Source organism: Hirundo rustica, chromosome 21 (genome assembly GCF_015227805.2).
Source record: "Hirundo rustica isolate bHirRus1 chromosome 21, bHirRus1.pri.v3, whole genome shotgun sequence".
In the NCBI taxonomy this organism is placed as follows: Eukaryota; Metazoa; Chordata; class Aves; order Passeriformes; family Hirundinidae; genus Hirundo; species Hirundo rustica.
In genome coordinates, this window is record NC_053470.1 from 3,487,095 (window position 1) to 3,505,276 (window position 18,182).

Sequence of the window (18,182 nt, forward strand, 5' to 3'; positions counted from 1 at the left end):
GGAAGGTCACCCGTGCCCTGGCTCAGCCCTGCCCTGCAGCAGAACTGCACCCAGCACCCTTGGATGCTGGCTTTGGGTGCAGGGTGGGAAGGATGGGGATGGCCTGGGCTTGCCCCCAAGAGCTGTGTGTCCTGGAGGTTTGCTGCGCCTCCCTATGATGCCTTGGGAAGGGTGACCCAGAACAGAGACTGGACAGAGCCAGAGAATAAGGTAAATATTTATTGAAAGGCCTTTAGGATCCACCTTGGGCAGGACAAGAGCCTGGCCAGGGCTGCACCCAAGGTGAACCCAAAATGGTGACAAAATGGACAAAGGGTCACGAGGTCTCACACTTTGATAAGTTTTGGTCCATTTGCACATTGGGGTTTAATTGTCCCATTCCAGCTCCAGGCTGTGAGGTCCCATCCTTCTTGTTCCTCCCTCCAGCCACCCTTGTTTGTGCTTTTGGGTCTGAAAGTTGTCCTTGGTGTGCAGCAGGAAAAGGATTTGTTTTGTGTCGCTGCTGTGTGCAGAGAGCTGAGTGACCCTGAGTGTGAGCTCAGAGCTGCACCCTGGGCAGCACAGAATGTGAAATACATGAAACCTGAAAGTTAAGGCATCACCCAAGCTCTTGCTCCGAGCTGCACCTGCAGGATGGACCCTTCTGCTTTGCTGTTCAGGGCTCAGATCTGCAATTCCACTCTGTTCAAGGGCATTGCAGCATGGACCTAAAAGCAAGCTGACTTTTATTCTGGCTTGTTGAGCAGGTTGATGGGAGGGAAAGGCTTTGCTAATTATTAGCAAGGTATTCCCAAGCTGCTGTACTTCCATTTGGAGAGATTACTCTTCAATAATATGGTGACAGCCACATTTTAACCTTGATCACTGTTAAGAAAGGTTTTGCCTCACAGCCATGAGCTCCTGGGCTGTGCCAGAGTTCAGGGAGCGGTTCCAGCAGGTAAAGGCAGAGACGGGGCGGTTAGATAGTTTAAGAAAGAAATTAAAAGCCTTATGATGGAGAGGTGCATTAAAAGATAATTGCTTACAGGTTTCCCAAGATGTTTTTATGTCTCTTAAATTGATGAATGTATCCACAGAGACTGATACTCCTAATGGAGGGTTCCCTTTACTTCTGAATGGAGCAGAGATCAAGGCAATTACAACTAGATATTGATAACACTGCCCATAGCCCCCAGAGAAAAGGTTGTCTAAAATTGGACTTCTTAAGCTACCTATTGCCAGCTTCTCTGGCCAAAGCCTCTTCCTTCCACCCTGACAGCATCACCCGCTGTCCAAACCCCTCCTGTGCTGCTGCTGGATAGCCTTTATGTCTTTAATTCCATCCTCGTGCACGGTGCAGATGGCGGGAGCGCTCACTTCCCTCGTGGGTCAGATGGTTTTCGGCACTGCCTGGGATGAAGGAAGATTTCCACAGCTTCCATTGATGTCTCTGCAGGGCTAACAGGTGGGATGAGCAAATCATGAGGGCCATGAAGATTTTTGGGATCACTGGCGCAGCCTCTGTCCTCCAGGAGAGCTTTGACTGGTGGATATTTTGATTAATGGTTTGGCAGCTGGGAGCAGCCCTTGCTGTGGTGCACAGGTGCCTGCTCTGCCAAGGGTTGGCATGAGCTGATTATGACGTGGATCAGCACATCTGGAGGGGCAGAAAGGGTTACAAAGTCCACATCCTCCAGTGTGGGAGGAGTACCTTTCTTAGGTGCTGCACCTCTTGCTCTGCTCTTAGCAGCTCACTGTTTGTGTGGTGCTCTCTTTTCCGTCTGACTCCAATTAGTCCCTTCCCCACCTTTGGAAGAACCTGGCGTGTGCTGTGGTTACAAGGGGAGTGATTCAACTTGATATTTAGCTTCTTGGAAAAGCTCTTCCAGTAAAGGCATTATGCCCAAGACTCGTTCAGGCTGCTGGCAGTGTCAGAGAGCTCTGAGCAAGGGAGGCAGCGTTTGGTGAAGGCAACTCAGGGCAGGGTGGGAGATGGTGCCCCTGGGGAAGTGTGTGTGACTGTTGCTCATGGAAGAACAGGCCTCAAGAGGAGTGTGGCTTTCCCTGCCTCTGACTTGCTAGCAGGACTCAAATGTGTAAATCTTGGAATGTTCTTCAATGCGAGCCATTTAAAATCCTGAGTCACTTCTGTCTCCAGATATGCCTGTCTCGCTGATTCTGCTTCGTGCCTCTTCTCCTATCCAAGGCAGCTCATGCCAGCAGCTGAATCAGTTTGGAAAAGGGGAAGAACAAGTATTAGGATGATTTCTGCTCTCAGCCTCAAGGCCATCAATGTCCTTGAGTAGCCAGGTCTCCTGTCTGGGTGTGGCCATCCTGGAGCGTTCTCCAGTGGAGCACCACCTCCCACTGGGAAGATGGTGGGCCAGACCCTTGGGGCTTTTAGCTGCGCCTTGGAACTCGCTCTGGGCTCTTCCCTGTTCCCTTGCCAACACTCTTTTGTTCACAAGCACGTAAATGAGGAACAGAAGAGGTGGATGTGAGCAGGAATTCTGTGTGAAGAGCTGTGGCCAAAGTGTGTTGCTCGCAGGGCTCTCCCTTAGCTGGCCACTGAGTAGGACACTGGATTAGCTGCTGATGTCCTGAAATCTCTTCCAATAAGAGTTTTCCTATGATCCTATGATTTGTCCTAGTTTTGGAGACCACCAGAAAGCTCCTCTGCCGGCGTGCACACACAGCTGTCTTCTGGAGTGATGCTTTATATTATGGCAGGAGGAATTCAATGCAGAAACAGACTTTTTTTTAATGGCAACAGCCCTACACCATGTACTGGGTGCTGTCATTCACGTGTGAACAGTCTAAGGACAATTAAAACGTCCATACAAAATCTCTAAAGTTAGGTCTCTGCTGCTCAGGCAAAATATTTTTCAGAGGACAGAAAATAATGACTTGAAGGTCTTGCTGCTGCTGCAGGATTGTCCTGTGAGTATTTAATCTCCATTGTCTGGGGTTGGATGCGATGCTGAGGGCTGGAGAAACTTATCTTGATTAGGGTTTGTGGTGGTTCAGAGTTCCTGTAAGCGAGCCAAGTGTTGCAGTAACGCCAAAGATGCTTCCTGCTCTGGTCTAAAACACGGCAGATTTGATTGTGGGGGCAGTGACCAGTTTTTGCTCGAGACGTTGGTCTGCAGATCTTGTGAGCTCCTCAGGACCCTGCCCAGCAGAGGAAAGCAGAACTCTGCTGGCATTTAACCTGCTCCTTCCAGACATATCTGGATACATGGATTAGGAAAGACCATCCTCATAGCACAGGGACACGAAATTTGGCTTTGAAAGAGAGATGAGGTTCTCTTCCTACTGTCCAGGAATGTCACGATAAATACTCCCACCTCACCAAAGTCAGGATGGCTGTGGTCTGCAGGGGTGAGGTAGAACAGTGATTGCCCCTAACTTTCTCCTGGGAGCAAGAACTGGGTCATTTTCTAACACCTCCATGCAGAGAACTGACAGCTAAATTGGATTTAATCACCCATGCCTTGAGGGCCCTTGTCCTGAAGTATGTTTCCGTGTTATTTTAAGTATTCAGAGCCAAGACTATTTTGCGGAGGGGCTCTGTGGCGGCGGGCAGTGCCTGCAGCGGTGCTCCGTGGGCTCACCCCACACCCTCAGTGATGGAGGGCTGGTTCTGTACCTGGAGTCAACTGCGGCTGAGCCCTGCGGTGCGTGTTTAACACGGAGAGCTCTGCAGGGACAATATATTTTGAGTGTGCCTCACTGTCAGCTTTCGCCTTCCCAGCCTCGCTGCCGTGTGGCTCTGCGAAACCGCCCCGAGCCCAGGCAGCTCTGGCCAGCCCTTCCTCTGGGATCCCTGCATTTCCTACCCCTCGCTGCATTTTAACCTCTCTCGCTCCTCTCCCCTTCCCCGCGTTCCATCCCCTCCGCCCACCGTTTTGCCGCGATATAAACCTCGGCAATCCCAAGTTGCGGGCCGAACTTCCCTGCCCCGGAGGGAGAACCGGGGTTCGGGCGGGCCCGGCGGCTCGGGGTGCTGCCCAACCTCCTCGCAGAGCATCAGCGCCTCCAGGAGCTCCCCCCCTTCAACAGGTAGGGAGCGGCCAGCCCCGCTCTGCCCATCCTCATCCTCATCCTCATCCTCATCCTCATCCTCATCCTCATCCTCATCCTCATCCTCATCCTCATCCTCATCCTCATCCTCATCCTCATCCTCATCCTCATCCCCCCTCGCCGAAAGGATGGCGGTGCTCTGAGGCCGGGGCTGGGCGGAGGACCCCGGAGCATCCATCGCTCGGGGAGGTGGCCCCAAAGCGGGGCAGCGGCGGCCACACATCCCCGCCGCCTACGCTGCGGGGCGGGCGGCTCGGCACAAAGCGGGTGGGTAAACCCTCCTCCGGGGCGCGGGGAGAAGGAGGAGGAGGAGGAGGAGGAGGAGGAAGGCGGGGGGATGCCGCTCCCCTCCCTCCCTCGCCGTCTGCCTCTCTCTCCGCGGCCGGAGCAGCGCGCAGGCGGCACTGGCAGCCCCGGCCGGGCGGCACGGCGGGCTGGGGCGCGGAGCCCTGCGCAGCGCTGCGGAGCCCAGCGGGCTCCGGCCGCCCCCCGAGCCCCCCGCCGGGGCAGCCGGCGCTCCGGTGAGTGCGGGCGCGTCCCCGCTCCCCCGGGGCTCTCCCGGCGGGGTTGGACTCGGGGGGCAGCGCGGAGCCGGGGATGGGATGGGGCCGCCGGGGGCTGAGCCGGCGGGGGTCGGCGGACAACAGGCGGAGCGAGGAGGGAAGCGGGGGGGGCTCGGAGGGCTCGGAGCATCGCTGTTCCCGCGGCGACTCCCGAACGTGTCGGTCCGGAGCGGAGCCGTGCCCCGGTGCTCCCCGCGCTGCCGGCTGGAGAGCGGCGAGAGCGCCCGCGGGGGGAAATGCCTGGAGGAGGACGATGCTGAGCCCTCCTGGAGCGGGAGCTGGACGGGGAATGCCGGGGAAGGGCTGAGCGGGGAGAAGCGGGGAGTAAAAGCAAAGTGAAATTTCCCCCTGTATCCTGCAGCCAGGCCTAATGGGCGCAGACGGTGTGTTGGGCTGGGGAGGAGTTTTGGGGGCTGCGGTTTCTGAGGCTGCTGTGAGGGGAGAGGGGAAAAGAGTTCTAGGTCTTTTCTCCTTCTCCCGGAGTTACTAGGACTGAGATATGGATCGTTAAATAGGAATAGCCTAATGCAATTAAGGGGCAGACAGTCCCCACTGCAACACTTATCCATTGTTCCTCGCTCTGCCTTCTGCCAGAATGGTTCTCGCCTGGACAAGAGAAATACAATTGAGCAAATAGTTCATTTTCCTGGCCAATTGCATCTGTAGTGTCTCCCTCGAATCTGCTGCTGACTGGCTGCAAATGCAGCAGAGTCCCCAGACAGAAAGAGAGAACCAGGACCCTCTGGTGAGATTCCCGCTGCCGTGGGCTGGCAAGAGCAGCTCCCAGTGGCTGCTCACCCGACTTGTTCTGATGGCAACAGCAGAGCAGGTTCGCTCCCTCCCCTCTCCATCCCCTCAGCGCCCTTCTGGGGAGCGCAAAGAAAAACAGCAGGTGCTGAGGCAGGACCAGCCCACGACTAGGAGACGCTGCTTGTGGTTCAGGCAAGTCTTCTCCTTCCTGTAGCCTGTCTCTTAACTTTTTCCTTGCCCTGGAGGGTGCGGGATTTTGAGGGGTTTTGAGGCTCTGCTGTTTCGGTGGAGTTTGGCCAGCCTGCCCTTCAGCCCGTGCCCGTGGTGCCCGTGGTGCCCCGCAGTGCACAGAGGCAGCAACGCTGGAGCCCGGCCCCGCTGCTCCTTCCCGAGAGCTCCGAGCAGCCGGAGGGATTGCGGCTGCACCTGGGCCCTCGGCACACGCTGGCCTGGAGGCTGCCGCGTCCTTTCCCCTGGAATCTCCTCTGGCTCTCAGCGCGCGGCCGAGCCCGGCGCGTGGGGAGGCACAGATGCATTGTCTGCACTGCTGCGAGACACCCCCGGCACCGGGGGACCGCTGCTTTTCCTCGCTTTGGAGCTTCTTATCGCAAGTCTGCATCATGGAGCTTTTCTCCTTCTGTTCTTTCTCCTTTCCTCTCCCTTTGTCTGTAGACTCCCACCTGTCCCACTTCACTCTCGGCTTCTCCTTCGCCTTTTCCTGCTTCGTGTGTTCTTTCACCTCAGTTTCTTTTTGTCTAAGCAGACCGTGTCCTCTTCAGCCTGCTTCTCCCAACACTGGAGACAGAGCCCAGCCCCTCATCTCAGTCAGAGTATTCCTGCCAACTGTTTACAAAAAGTAGCACAATACCCAGGCTGAACACTGACATAATTACATACCCAGCCAGAGAGTGTAGTAAATAATCCAGCTTTTCAGGCTTTTGCCCAGTGGTGAGTCTTTTGCCATCTCCTCTGCCCATGGGCTAAATGTATTATACTTGGCTTGCATTTGCTCACAGTCTGGAAGCACGGAGCCAGCGCAGCCGTGTGTGGCATCCGAGCGGATGTGCAGGGATGCCTCGCACCACGCACGCTCCCCGTGCCTGTGTGTGCATCGTGTGTCTCACTCTGCTCCCGGGGCCAGGCTCTGACAGCCGCCCTGGGGGCTGCCGAGGCGTGGGGATTGTTCCATCGGCGAGGGGAAGATGGCTCTGGGGTGTGAAGGTCAGAAGGGCCAGCAAAAAAAACCCCCCGCGGGGCTCGGTGCGTGGCGTTTGCACTGCTGGCCGGTTTTGCAGAGGTTGGCGTGTGCGTGGAGCTGCAGACACCCGGCAGCGTGGATATTGCCAGCATGGTTGTATTTCCAGTTGTGATTGTGAGCCTGGGTCTGTCTGCAGTTGCTTTGATTGTGAGTCAGTCTGTCTGCAGTTGCGGTAGCTGTGAATCAGTGTCTGCCTGTAATTATGTGGGTGAATCAGTGTTGGCTTGTTACACTATGAGTGCAAACGGTTTCCCATAGCAGTTGTGGGTGTGAATCACTCTACAGTCCCTCTGGATGTGTTTTTGAGTCGAGAGATGCAATACTTGGATTAATTTTGTTTTGATGAGGAAAAACTGTCAAGCGGCTTCCCATTTTGGAAAATTAAAGCTGGGTTGAGAGTTGGACACAGACCTTATTTCTTCATTACCAGCAGAACAACTTATAGAAGAAATCCACTTTAGGGCTCGCTCCCAGGATTTACATGTTGATCTAAACCTTTAATTTCTTTGCCTGGTGCCTCTGCTTCCCAGTGTCTTCTTCTGCTGGTGCAGAGCTGCAGACAACACATTTGATAACCATCACGTGTGCCTCGTACCTTCCGTGTGTGGCACATTCACGGGAAGGTTGTTTATGACCTGTACAGTGTGTTTGCAGGGACGAGGCAGCGTGTGCCTCCTGTGTAGGGGAGCAAACAAACATTTCCACACTCAGGAGTCGAGGACTGTGAGGTTCCTCAGCCACGCACACCTCGCTGCGCGCCAGGGCCGTTTCTCTAAGCAGGTGGCAAACAGCGGGTTGGATTCAGCTGGATGGAGGTGGTGCTGCCTCTATTTCTTGGCATCTGATTTCTCTAAAATGCTGTGGCAGCTTCTGGCCTTCAGCAGCATCTGTGCAGGGCTGAGCTAGAGGCAAGCTGGAGGAATCCGGGCGGCCTCAGGTGATGGGAGCAGAGCACTGGGCTGGACCCAGGCTCCCAAAGCCGGCCCGGCCCTGTGCTGCCTGGTGCCGGTGGAGCTCGGAGCTGGCAGGGCTGGGCTGCTGAAGCGGGTGTCTGTGCCTGCGCACACGGCCGTCCCGGCGAGCTCATTTCAGAACAAAGGGATGCAAACAACCTGGGAAGCGAAGGGATGCGAGGCGGGGGTCTTGTGAAACACCACGGCGTCTTACTCTGGAGCCCTTTCCGGGCTTCCAGATGAACCGTGGCTGCTCATTGCTGCCCCTGCCCTCAAATGAAAGGATGTTTTTGTTCCGAGGGACCCTCGTTTTCGGCTGGAGTGATTGGGAACTGAAGAAAAGCCTCCCCAGCAGGGACGCAGGGCAGCGTGTGCCTCGCCTGTGTTTATTGCTGCTGCACTGAGCGCTCGCTGGCTGCTGTCTCTGCCAGGAGAGCTTGGAGCTTTGCTCAAAGGGGCATTAAAGGGGCACAGCACTGGTCTCCAGAACCCTGGTGTGCTCACAGAGGGTCAGGGACAGCTGGACAGAGCCCAGCCCGTGCAGGCTGGATGATTCTGCAATCCTTGAGGGGTGTTGAAGGACCTCTCCCGCTGCCGGGGACCTGTTTTGGAGAGGCTCCAGTGTGATGAGGAAGGGCTTTAATGAGCTTCTTGTGCTGTGCAAGTGCTCCTGAACTTGGGGGTAAGTATGCAGGTGTTGTGAGGTCACCTATTGGCTGTGCAGGTGGGCAGATGGTGCTCGACACCAGCAGGGTCTGCATCACCCTCTTCTTCCTGCACGGAAGTGCTTTGATCTGGGCTTCTGGGCTGAGGCTGCCTCTTCTTCCCAGTCTGACCTGCAGCTGGCTCCCAGCGCCAGCTCCTCACTGCACAGCCCTCCCTGAGATCCCTGACCTGACAGAAGATGCTGCAGGCCCCGGGGGCTCAGTGGGAGCTGTCGGCTCTCTGCACCCCTCCAGCTGATATCCCCGGTGTCCATGCACGGCACGTGGGGATGCTGATCCAGGGACACCACAGCTGGACAGCATCTCTGGGGGCAGTGCTGGGGCAAGTTTGTCTCTGGGCTGGTTTCTGCATGCTGTCTGCATGGTGAGGCCATTGCTGAGTGACTCAGATGGTTCCCCTGGCTGTGCATCTTCCCAGGAGGCAGTGATTCGGGTGAGATACTCACGGGACTCTCACAAACGCGCCCAGGTGGGTTTACGGGCCTCTTCTGCCTCCATTTCTTTTCTGGTGCTTGCAGCATCCCCCTCTCTGGCCGTTCTCTCAGGTTTCTTTGCAAGCTTTACCTTTCAGTCTCCACCTCCAGAGTTCTGTGCCTCTCCCTTGTCAGCAGTAAACCTGTGCTAATCACTCTTTCCTAGCAAGGCACTTCAGAATATTTAATGGTTTCTAGAATAGGGATTTCTGGGAAGATCAGGCTCCGTGTGCCAAGTCAGGAGATACCCAATGTTGGCATAGTTACTAGGGTACCTTGCTGCTTTGGAAGTTTCCAGCACTTTTCTTTTTGGTTCCCAAACCCACATCAGTGGGAGCAGGGGCTGGAGCATGGGGAAGGAGGGAAGGAAGGAAGGAAGGAAGGAAGGAAGGAAGGAAGGAAGGAAGGAAGGAAGGAAGGAAGGAAGGAAGGAAGGAAGGAAGGAAGGAAGGAAGGAAGGAAGGAAGGAAGGAAGGAAGGAAGGAAGGAAGGAAGGAAGGAAGGAAGGAAGGAAGGAAGGAAGGAAGGAAGGAAGGAAGGAAGGAAGGAAGGAAGGAAGGAAGGAAGGAAGGAAGGAAGGAAGGAAGGAAGGAAGGAAGGAAGGAAGGAAGGAAGGAAGGAAGGAAGGAAGGAAGGAAGGAAGGAAGGAAGGAAGGCTGGTTTTCCAATTCCTTGCTCACAGCACATCCAACAGGAAGGCTGTGTTTCCCTGGAGTGTTGTTGTGCTGTGATGCTTTGGAGATAGGACAGATTGTCTTGGAGAGGAGTGGGAATGTTTGTGAAGCCCTTAGGTGTGTGGTTACAAACACACCTGCCAAATTCCATGTGTTGTGAACTTCTAGCACAGCCGGATTACAGCTGCAGAGTGTCAGCAGGGCTCCTTAGAAAATCGGCACCAGATTCAGCTGTGGAGGTTACCAGCAAATGCACAATTAGTGCCGAGTGCGTTTGCTAACTGTGCCATTTAGGGGTGAGCAATGGACAGATGGAGGAAGGAAGAAGTGCAGGGCTGCTCTGAACACGCACCATCCCTCCAGGCTCCATCTTGCACAGGCACAGGAGAACCAGGAGCTCTGGGCAGACGTTCTTTAACTTATATGGAAGAGGGGGTCAGTCTGAAGAGTCGTACCACTCTTTTCTGAGCTTGGGAATGCTGGCATTCTGCACACTTTTTTCTTCATGGACACTGTGCAGTTTTCCCTTCAGCAAGTCCTAGTAAGAGATTTGGGGTTGTTGTTTTTTTCCTTCTTTGAGGCTGTTAACAGCCAATTAACATTCCTAAACCCCCACTTGGTTACACGCAGTTAAATGCCAGCATCCTCCCTCCCCTTTCCGAGGACCAGGGATCCCTGCAGGTATTCGGATCAAGGCGTTGGCTGATTCAGAGCTTTCCTGAGTGGGAAGTGACAGCTGGATAGCCTTGCAGGAGGACAGCCCCAGCACGGGCTGGAGGAGCTCCAGCGCTGCTTTTCCTGAAGCGCTCTCGTGGGTGTTCCCATCCCTTCCCTGCGCTCCGAGGGACCCCTTCACCTGCTCTGCCATCAGCGTCCTCTCCTGGGATCTGAGCAGCTCGGCTACTGGGCTGTTGAAACCTTAAAAATCATTTTACAAACTGATTTTATTAGGGAGGGCTTCTAAAGTGCTTGCACCAGTTGGGTTCTTGTGTGTGCCTGTGGCTGGGCTTGTAGGAGCCCCAGGAAAGGGGGAAAGCGGTGCTGAGAGCTGCTGTGCCACGGAAACCACACCAGGATCCGGCTGTGGGGAGCTTTGGGTGATCCCCTAAACTGTCTGAATGGTGAAATCTCCTCCCCTGCAAAAAGGCTCCTTGTATTTTCCAACACGTTTCCCACTTGGCAGCAGGGCGGTGGGCAGGACTGGGTCTGCTTCTCGATCCATCTCCGAGGGTGAAGCAGCCAAAGAACGAGGAAAACGCCCTGCAGCCTCTTCTATGCAGCTTCCCAAGAAAAATACAACGCAGGAGCCAAAGGAGAGTGGCAGGAAATGGTGCCAGGCTGTTTTCCATGCTGTGCTGTCCTTCCCAAGCCTGTAAGTGCAGCCATAGCAAACCCCCATTTTGGGGACATTCTACTTTTGCAAGAAGTGATAGCAGATTTTACTACCAGTCCAGGTACGTAGAGCTGGTTCTGATGCTTAAAATGAGACTTAAGCAGAAATTTGACTTTATTCAAGCACCCCTGTTGTCCTTGGCTAGCATCTTCCTCACCAGAATGACCCAAAGTAGAAAATCACCCTTCATCTCTGTAAAATATTGAAAGAAAACTCGATGAGTGAGGTTTGGTGAAAGCGCAGTTCAGAGCTTCTTGGCACGGACAGGACACATCCACAGGGAAAGTGTTCTGGATTTTTGTCACTCTTCCTGACCCTCTGAATTACCTTGTTCCTCTTTTTTTTTGGTACTATTTTTTTTTTTTTTTTTCAGCCTCACTTTTCCAGTGTTGGTGCGTGATCTGTCCCGACCATGGTTTCACCCAATCTGATAACCATGGTCCCAAATGTTCTACAGCAGCCACAGCAGTTCCTGCAGAGCCAGGAGGCACCTGCTGCAAATCCTCATTTGTGTGGGGATCCCTGGTCAAAGTCTGCTGGTTGTGCAAATTTTGCCTGAACAAAGCAATTTTTTTTTTTTTTTTTTTTTTTTTTTTAAATCAGCAGTTGAGTGGGAAAATGTTGATTTCAGTGAAAATTTTCAGCGGTGTTTTGGGGAGGGGAAAGGATAGCCATGGTTCTTTTCATTTTTTAAATCTTTTTTTTTTTTTGGTTTTTTGCTTTTGGCTAGCATTTGAAATTGCCTTAGGGAAAAGAGAAATCAATTAAATACTATTGTATAATATGCAGGGTGAAATGAAAGGGGAAAGTTGAAAGGAGATCTGTTGAGAAGCTGCTTATTGGAGAAGTTCTGAATTTGCCTCGTAAGAAAAAGAAAAAAAAAAATCAACATTTTATCTGTCCTTGTCGTGATTTGGATCGAGTCTCCCCGAAACGTTGGAATTTCCCACAGAACAGATGTTCAGCCAGTTAATTTGTGCTTCATCAGCCAATACATGAATTTCCAAGACTCTGTGTCCCTGCTCAGCTGGAAGGAGGGGAGAGCCAGAGGAGCCGTCCCAAATCAGAGTTTTCTCACCAGAGCCGGGGGTGTGCCCACGCCAGGGGCTCCTGCACCTCCTTTGGTGTGAGGATGAGCTTCCCTAGGGGCCAGCAGGTAGGATCCTGATTAACAAAGCCTGAGCACGCTGCGCCTAAATCAATCCGTGCGCTAATTTCTGCGAGGATTTGAAGTGACTGATGGGGAGGAAGGTAAAGGTAACTAGAGCGAAATGCTGGCTTGGTTTTTGTATTTTTATTTTTTTTTCCCCCTCCTGTGCCTGCAGTTAGTGGGTATCTTGCCAGAACAAAGGCTGAGGTGGGTGGTAAGGGCTGGTGGTGTCTGGCTCCTACCTCCTGCCTGCCTGGCTGCCTAGAGCTAAAAACCACGGATCAGGAACAGCCTGCAAGGAGGCTGCAGGACCACACTGCTGCGGGGAGGCCAGCTGAATGCAGAGGTGTGATAAAACGCACAGCCTGGCCTTGTGCCTCTTCTCCTGCAGGGGCAGGGGCAGCCAGGTGCACCCTGAGGATGGCAGGTGCGATCTCCAGCTGTTTCCATCCTGCTTGGCTGAGCCCTCTGCGCGGGGTTTCTGCTGGGAGTTCTCCTCTCCCACGTCCCCCTGCAGAAACCCCTGCTCCTCGGCAGCTCTCAGGCGGTTCCCCTGCCCCCTTCACCCCGGGGCAGCCTCAGCTGGCTGGGAATTGCCATCCAGCTGCTGGGGTTTGGCTTTGCAGCCAGCACCTCCTTCAGCGCCAGAGGGAGCTGCCTGGGGCTCTGCAGCGCTGAGTGGAGAAATCCAGAGGTCACGTTTGGTTGGCACCAGCATCTCGGCCTGGTTTCTGCCTGCTGGGATTGACTGGAGCCTTCACTGCTGGCTCTGGGGGCTCAGAGTGGGGCTGGCTGTGCAGAACCCCCTGCGTGGGGACCGGGAGCGCTGCGAGGGGGAGATGTCACGACGAGCTGGATTTATCCAGGCTGTTGCTTGGCAGTGCTGCTCCAAGGTGCATCAACATAATGAGATCCATAAAAGGAGAAGGCAGTTAAATGTGCAATAACATCACAATAAAAGTAAAACTGAGCATTAATGAAAACTCCGAGCGCACTAAGCGCGGTACCGTCGAGCGCTCCCACCACCTTGGGCCTCGGTGGTCAAACTTAATAATAATTTCTGGCAGTGTCATTACCGGAATTAAATGAGGGTTTAACTGTCTGGAAAAAGATGTTGGGGGGAAAAAAAAAAAAAAAAATGGGTCTTGAGACTTCACAAGTGGTTGTGGTGTGTGGATGTCACCAGGTGAGCTGGGGGCAGGGTGTCACTGGGACCGCAGGGGAGGCGGAGGCAGGGGTGGGTGGAAGAAGAGCCAGTGTGGTTGCTTTGGAAAGTGAGATCTGCACTTGCTGCTGAAGCACCTGGGGAGCTGCAGGATCTGCTGTGAGGGCAGGGTGAGGGTTTTACTGTGGGTACCTGCTTGGCTCTGTCCCGTGATGCAGCTTCCTCAGGGCCAGCAGTGCTCCAGGAACGCTGCCTTTGGTTCCCGAGGGTTTCCTGAGACTTCAGATACAGGACCCCAGAAATATTGGCTGTTGCCCAACACGAAAGATGGAACTGTTTGCTTTTCCCTAGTAACTGAAATCCCTTTTCTGTCCTCTCCTTCCCCTCTGTCCCTCCCTGGCAGGTTTTGGAGGCTCGTTTTGCAGTGGCTGCACGCTGACACCATGGCACTCCCGGGAATGGGGCCCTTCTCCCTCCTCAGCCTTGGAGTCCTGGTCCTGGCTCTGGCTCTCCCTGCTGATGCTGGGTAAGGTGGTGAGTGCTGGGAGGCTGCAGTCCTCTCGCTGAACTCAAATATCCCGGGGTCAGTACGTGTATGAAGCAGTCCAGGGCACAGCACTGAAATGTCTCTGGTGTCTTTGACCCTCCCCTTGTCCCCATCCCTTTCACCCAGGGGCTGTTCCGTCCCTAACGTGGCTGGCACTGGCATTGTTGGAGGTGCTCTCACTGAGATCAGTCGTCAGCGGTTTTTTGCAACAAAACCTATTTTCAGATTTGGCCTCTGCACAATTCATTCTGGGCAAGGACTCTGCTTGCCTGAGTTCTAACCAGGAAGAGAGAATCCCCCCACCCCATTTGATATTTTAATACTATTTCAAAGAACAGAAAATCAATCTGCTTCATCTCTTTGGCCGTTAATGACCCACGGGCTGCACCCCTGACCTGCTGCAGCACCGGGGTTCTCTGCCAGCCCTGGCTGGGCTTGCTGCTCTCCTGTGCCCGGGTGTGCAGGCTCTGGCTGTCCTGCTGCTGCCAGCCTCACCCTCCCAGCCTCTGGAAGCCGTCTGGAGGAGATGAAAGCCTGTTAGTCCGTGACTGCATCCCGCCAGGGCCTTTGCTGGGTGAGCTTCGAGGAAGGAAGACGGAGATGCCGCCAGCTGCGGGGAGGGAGGAGCTCTGAACAGAGGGACAGAAATGCAAATAATGCATGGCTTCTATAAAACATTCAGAAAAGCCTTTAGAGTGCCAGGTATGGACGCTGAAATGCCGAATGGTGAGTTAGGAGCCCGGAAGGGATCAAGGATCTTCGTGCATGAGACCATGCCGGTGCTGCCCCTCCCGCCCTGTCCTGCCCGTTCTGCTGGGATTTGACTTCGCAGCTCTCTAAGCGCTGACCCTGCCCTGTGCACTCAGCCCTGGGCACTGCCTCACCCCTCCCACAGTGGCTCTGGGGGCTGTCCCCACGCCCTGTGCCTGCAGCTCTGCCTTTTCCTCCCCATCCTGTATTCACCGCTGCTCCCTCGCCACCTGCCAGGCAGGGATTGCTCAGGATATTGGTTCCCAGGGGGATTTGCTTCCCAAATTGTGTGTGAGGAGACCCCTTTGCTGCTCCCCAGAGAGCCTGTGCGCAGGTGGCGAGGTAATGACTCTTCCTCAAGCCGATCCTAATTAAATTTGCTGTAAACCCCCGTCCTTCCTGCCTAAAGGATTTTAATTATTTCAAAACCTTGATCCTGCACATCTCTTTGCAGTTCCTTTCTGCCGTGCTAAAGGGCAGCTTTAGCTTTGTGTTAAGGTGAGGTGAGGCAGCCCAGAGCTTTCCTGGGAAGGGAATAATTACCCCAAATCGGGTGCTGCTGCCTCTCCTCTGCCTGCACCTTCCCTTGTCCTGCCCACGCTGCTCTTCCTTCCCCCAGCGCCTCCCGGGCGAATCCCACACTGCTCACATTGAAATCAAGCCCTCAAATGTCAGGCTAAGTAAAACAGCTTTGAAATTTGTAAACTCTTTTTTTTTTTTTCTTTTTTCCCCATCACGGCCGTGCCTCCGCCAGGAGTTCCTTCACAAAAATCCGTCCTCTCGCTCTTTATGTTATGGGTAATTTTTAAAGATAGCTTATAAAACATTAATGAATGAGCTTTTCATGAGCATGCTAGCTATTCATAAGTTATAGATGGTTATATACTCATCAGCAGGCACTGGGACAGATAGCTTTTAGCCATGACATCTATTGAAAGCCGGTACAATTGAAACCCCACTAATTACTGCAGGCATTTGTGAAATTTCTCCAAACTCTTCTTACCTGCAGGGAGTACAAGTCCAGATGAAAAGCCAAAAACCAGCGTTTGGATTCAGCTGGAAATCTTGTGATGCAGTTTGCAATGTCAGGGGCGTTTTGGTGTTTGGATCTGGCAGGTTGCATTAGGGCTGGGTCAGGTGTTACCCCAACCATGCCTCACCCTATGGAAACTGGAATTTCCCTCCTCGTGTTCCTGGGAGCTCAACTTCCTGGCTTGACCACTCCTCCAGGTGTTGCTTTGCTCAAAAACAGAGGCCAAGCGGTCCTGTGAGAGGTGGGACCTGCCCCTGGAGAAGTGGACCTCGGGCACTTGAAATGCAATTTCCCAGAGTGTTTGGTCAATGAAGCCAATGAAAATTAATGTCAGAATTGCCCAAAATGGAATATTTCAATTAACTGCAGCATTCTAAATAGTATTGATTCAGCCTGGCTCTAAAAGTACCCATACCCTGCTCTCAATTTTTCCTCTTCTGCTAGGAAACACTCCTTGCTCTTCTTTTATCTTACAGAATCTGGGTTTTCTGTCGGGTGAACTCCAAGCCAGCTCTGGTATTTGCCCCCTTACTGACCCTTCACAGTGTGTTTACAGGTGCACTGGCAATGCCAGGGGTAACCAGTCTGACCAGATAGGATGCAGCAGGATCAAGCTTTGAACTCCTCAAATAATATTCCTTTTTTCTGTAGTTTTTTTTTGTTGGTTTTTATGCCCCCAGTTAGTTCACGATGCATGCCAAAACCAGTGGCTGCCACACACCAAAGGACATTAGGCTGGGGTAGGAAGGAAAGGGGCAGAAATGTTAGAAAGTGACAATTTAGGGGCTTTTCTTCCCCCAGGGTGACACTTGTGATGGTCAGAGATGCTGTCCTTGGTAACTGCGACCATGAATCGCACGTCCACCACCTCTGCTCGGTGGCATTCGTGGTCTTCCTCTGGCCAGTGCTCCCCAGTTGTTCACCTCTGCATTTAGTGCCAGTTTGCCAGTCAGAGCTTCCTGCTCCAGGGGGCTCCTGTAGCTGGTGCTGAGCATCCCTCTGCTTCAGCAGCTTTTGTCCCCCGCCTGGCTGGGCTTCCTCACTGCCTGTTTGTGCCTCTTAATCTTTTTTTTTTTTTCTTTTTTTTTCCTCCTCATTTGTCTCCCTCTTACTTCCTCTTCCATCTTCCTTGAAAACTCTTCACCTCTATAGATTTTTCTTTTTGTTTTCTGTTACTTAATCTTCTGCCTTTCCATTTTTTCTTTTTTTTTTTTTTTTTTTGTCCTAACAGCCATTTCTGCTGGGGAAAGCTGTGCTTGAAGCCGCAGCGCTGCTGGCTCTGTGTCATCTGAAATCTCTTTTAGAGGCAGGTGGTTCCACAAGGACTCGCAATCTCCTTTTTCTGTTGATTGAAAGGGAGACACAAAATGCAAATGCATTACTTGAGCCCCTTGTGTTTGCAAAACCGCACTGAAGATTTTGTTCAGTGAGATGTGCTCTTTTTTTTTTTTTTTTTTTTTTTAAGAGGAATTTACTCCTGGTTTTATTCCACCTGGGGCAGAATGTGTTCTGAGGAAATCATCTTGTTTGGGGGCTTCCAGGTCTCTTGTGTTGAGCAGAGGTGGGAATGTGGAAACTCACTTGTTTTTATAAACGGGGGAATTTCAGCAAAGTGCAGAGACAGTTCACTAAGTGTTTTAATGATGAGGCTTTAAGCCTGTTTACTGAATTCTCTTCAGTCTCCCCTCTTCCCCGGGGCAGAGATGTTTGAAACGGCTCAGTCTGGCAAATCACTGGTGTCACTTCTTCCATGTAAGGAGAGAGTGGCGCTTGAATAACTGAGCTTCCCTCAGCCTCTGCTCAGAAAATCCCCGTTTTTAGGGGCAGGTAAAGGATGCTGGGGCAGCTCCCTGTAAAAACAGGGCTCCCAAACCTCTCCCCGTGGTGCTGCTGGCTCTGAGCTGGGAAAGGTGAGGAGGGGACAGAGGGGAGATCTGTGAGGACAGAGGGCAGCTGGTCAGAAATTCCCTGTGCTGAGTCCTGCAAACACACGACTTTGATACGGCATCCTGCAAACGCATGACACGATAGTGGCACTTAATTAACGGAACTTCCCACAGCCTCTGCTCAGAAAGATTCCCATTTTTAGGGGCGGGCAAGGGATGCTGGGGCAGCTCCCTGTAAAAACACGCTGTCAAACCACTCCCTGTGGTGCTGCTGCCTCTGAGCAGGGAAAGGTGGGGAGGTCTGTGAGGACAGAGGGGAGCTGAGTCCTGCCAACACATGACCTTATCAAAAGCTGAGTGCCCACCCTGCACTCCAGGCTGGAGCAGGAGCCAACCTCCCTTCCCTGCCTGGAGCTGCTCGGAGCTTGCACGGTGCCGGTTTCCCTCCTGACACTGTTCCCCTGGTTTTTCCCCCCGTCTCTGCGTGCCAGGCTCTCTCAGAAGCACGTCTCGGACGTCGTGGATGACAGCAAAGACAACATCACCATTTTCACGCGCATCCTGGACAGGCTCCTGGACGGATACGACAACCGCCTGCGGCCCGGGCTGGGAGGTCAGTGGGGCCCTTGCTGCAGCTGGGTGGGTTTAGCAAGGACAAGGCAGCAGAGGTGACTTTATAACAGCTCTGGTGCTGTCAGGGGGGGAGGATGCTCGGCGCCAGGCTCAGTTTGTGGCTGTTTTGGGTCTGTTTGGCTGTTGGGTACCCCGCGGGCTGGGAGGTGCAAGTCCTGGGGTGCTGT

At 53.4% G+C, this 18,182-nt stretch overlaps 1 protein-coding gene across 3 annotated transcripts in view; it reads left to right on the plus strand.

The window, feature by feature from the left end:
• Window positions 1-3,777: 3,777 nt before the first annotated feature.
• Window positions 3,778-18,182, plus strand: part of LOC120762023 (gamma-aminobutyric acid receptor subunit alpha-3-like) — a 75,830-nt gene continuing 61,425 nt past the window's right edge. Inside the window, exons 1-3 of one of the 3 annotated variants that reach the window (XM_040083990.2) lie at window positions 3,778-4,041; window positions 13,570-13,692; window positions 17,874-17,995. In XM_040083990.2, the coding sequence (XP_039939924.1) occupies window positions 13,610-13,692; window positions 17,874-17,995 (205 nt within the window). In that variant the 5' untranslated portion in view covers window positions 3,778-4,041; window positions 13,570-13,609. Of the gene's footprint in view, window positions 4,042-4,202; window positions 4,330-4,531; window positions 4,584-13,569; window positions 13,693-17,873; window positions 17,996-18,182 lie in introns of those variants that run through there. The other 2 variants (XM_040083992.2, XM_040083989.2) reach the window with 2 other exon arrangements.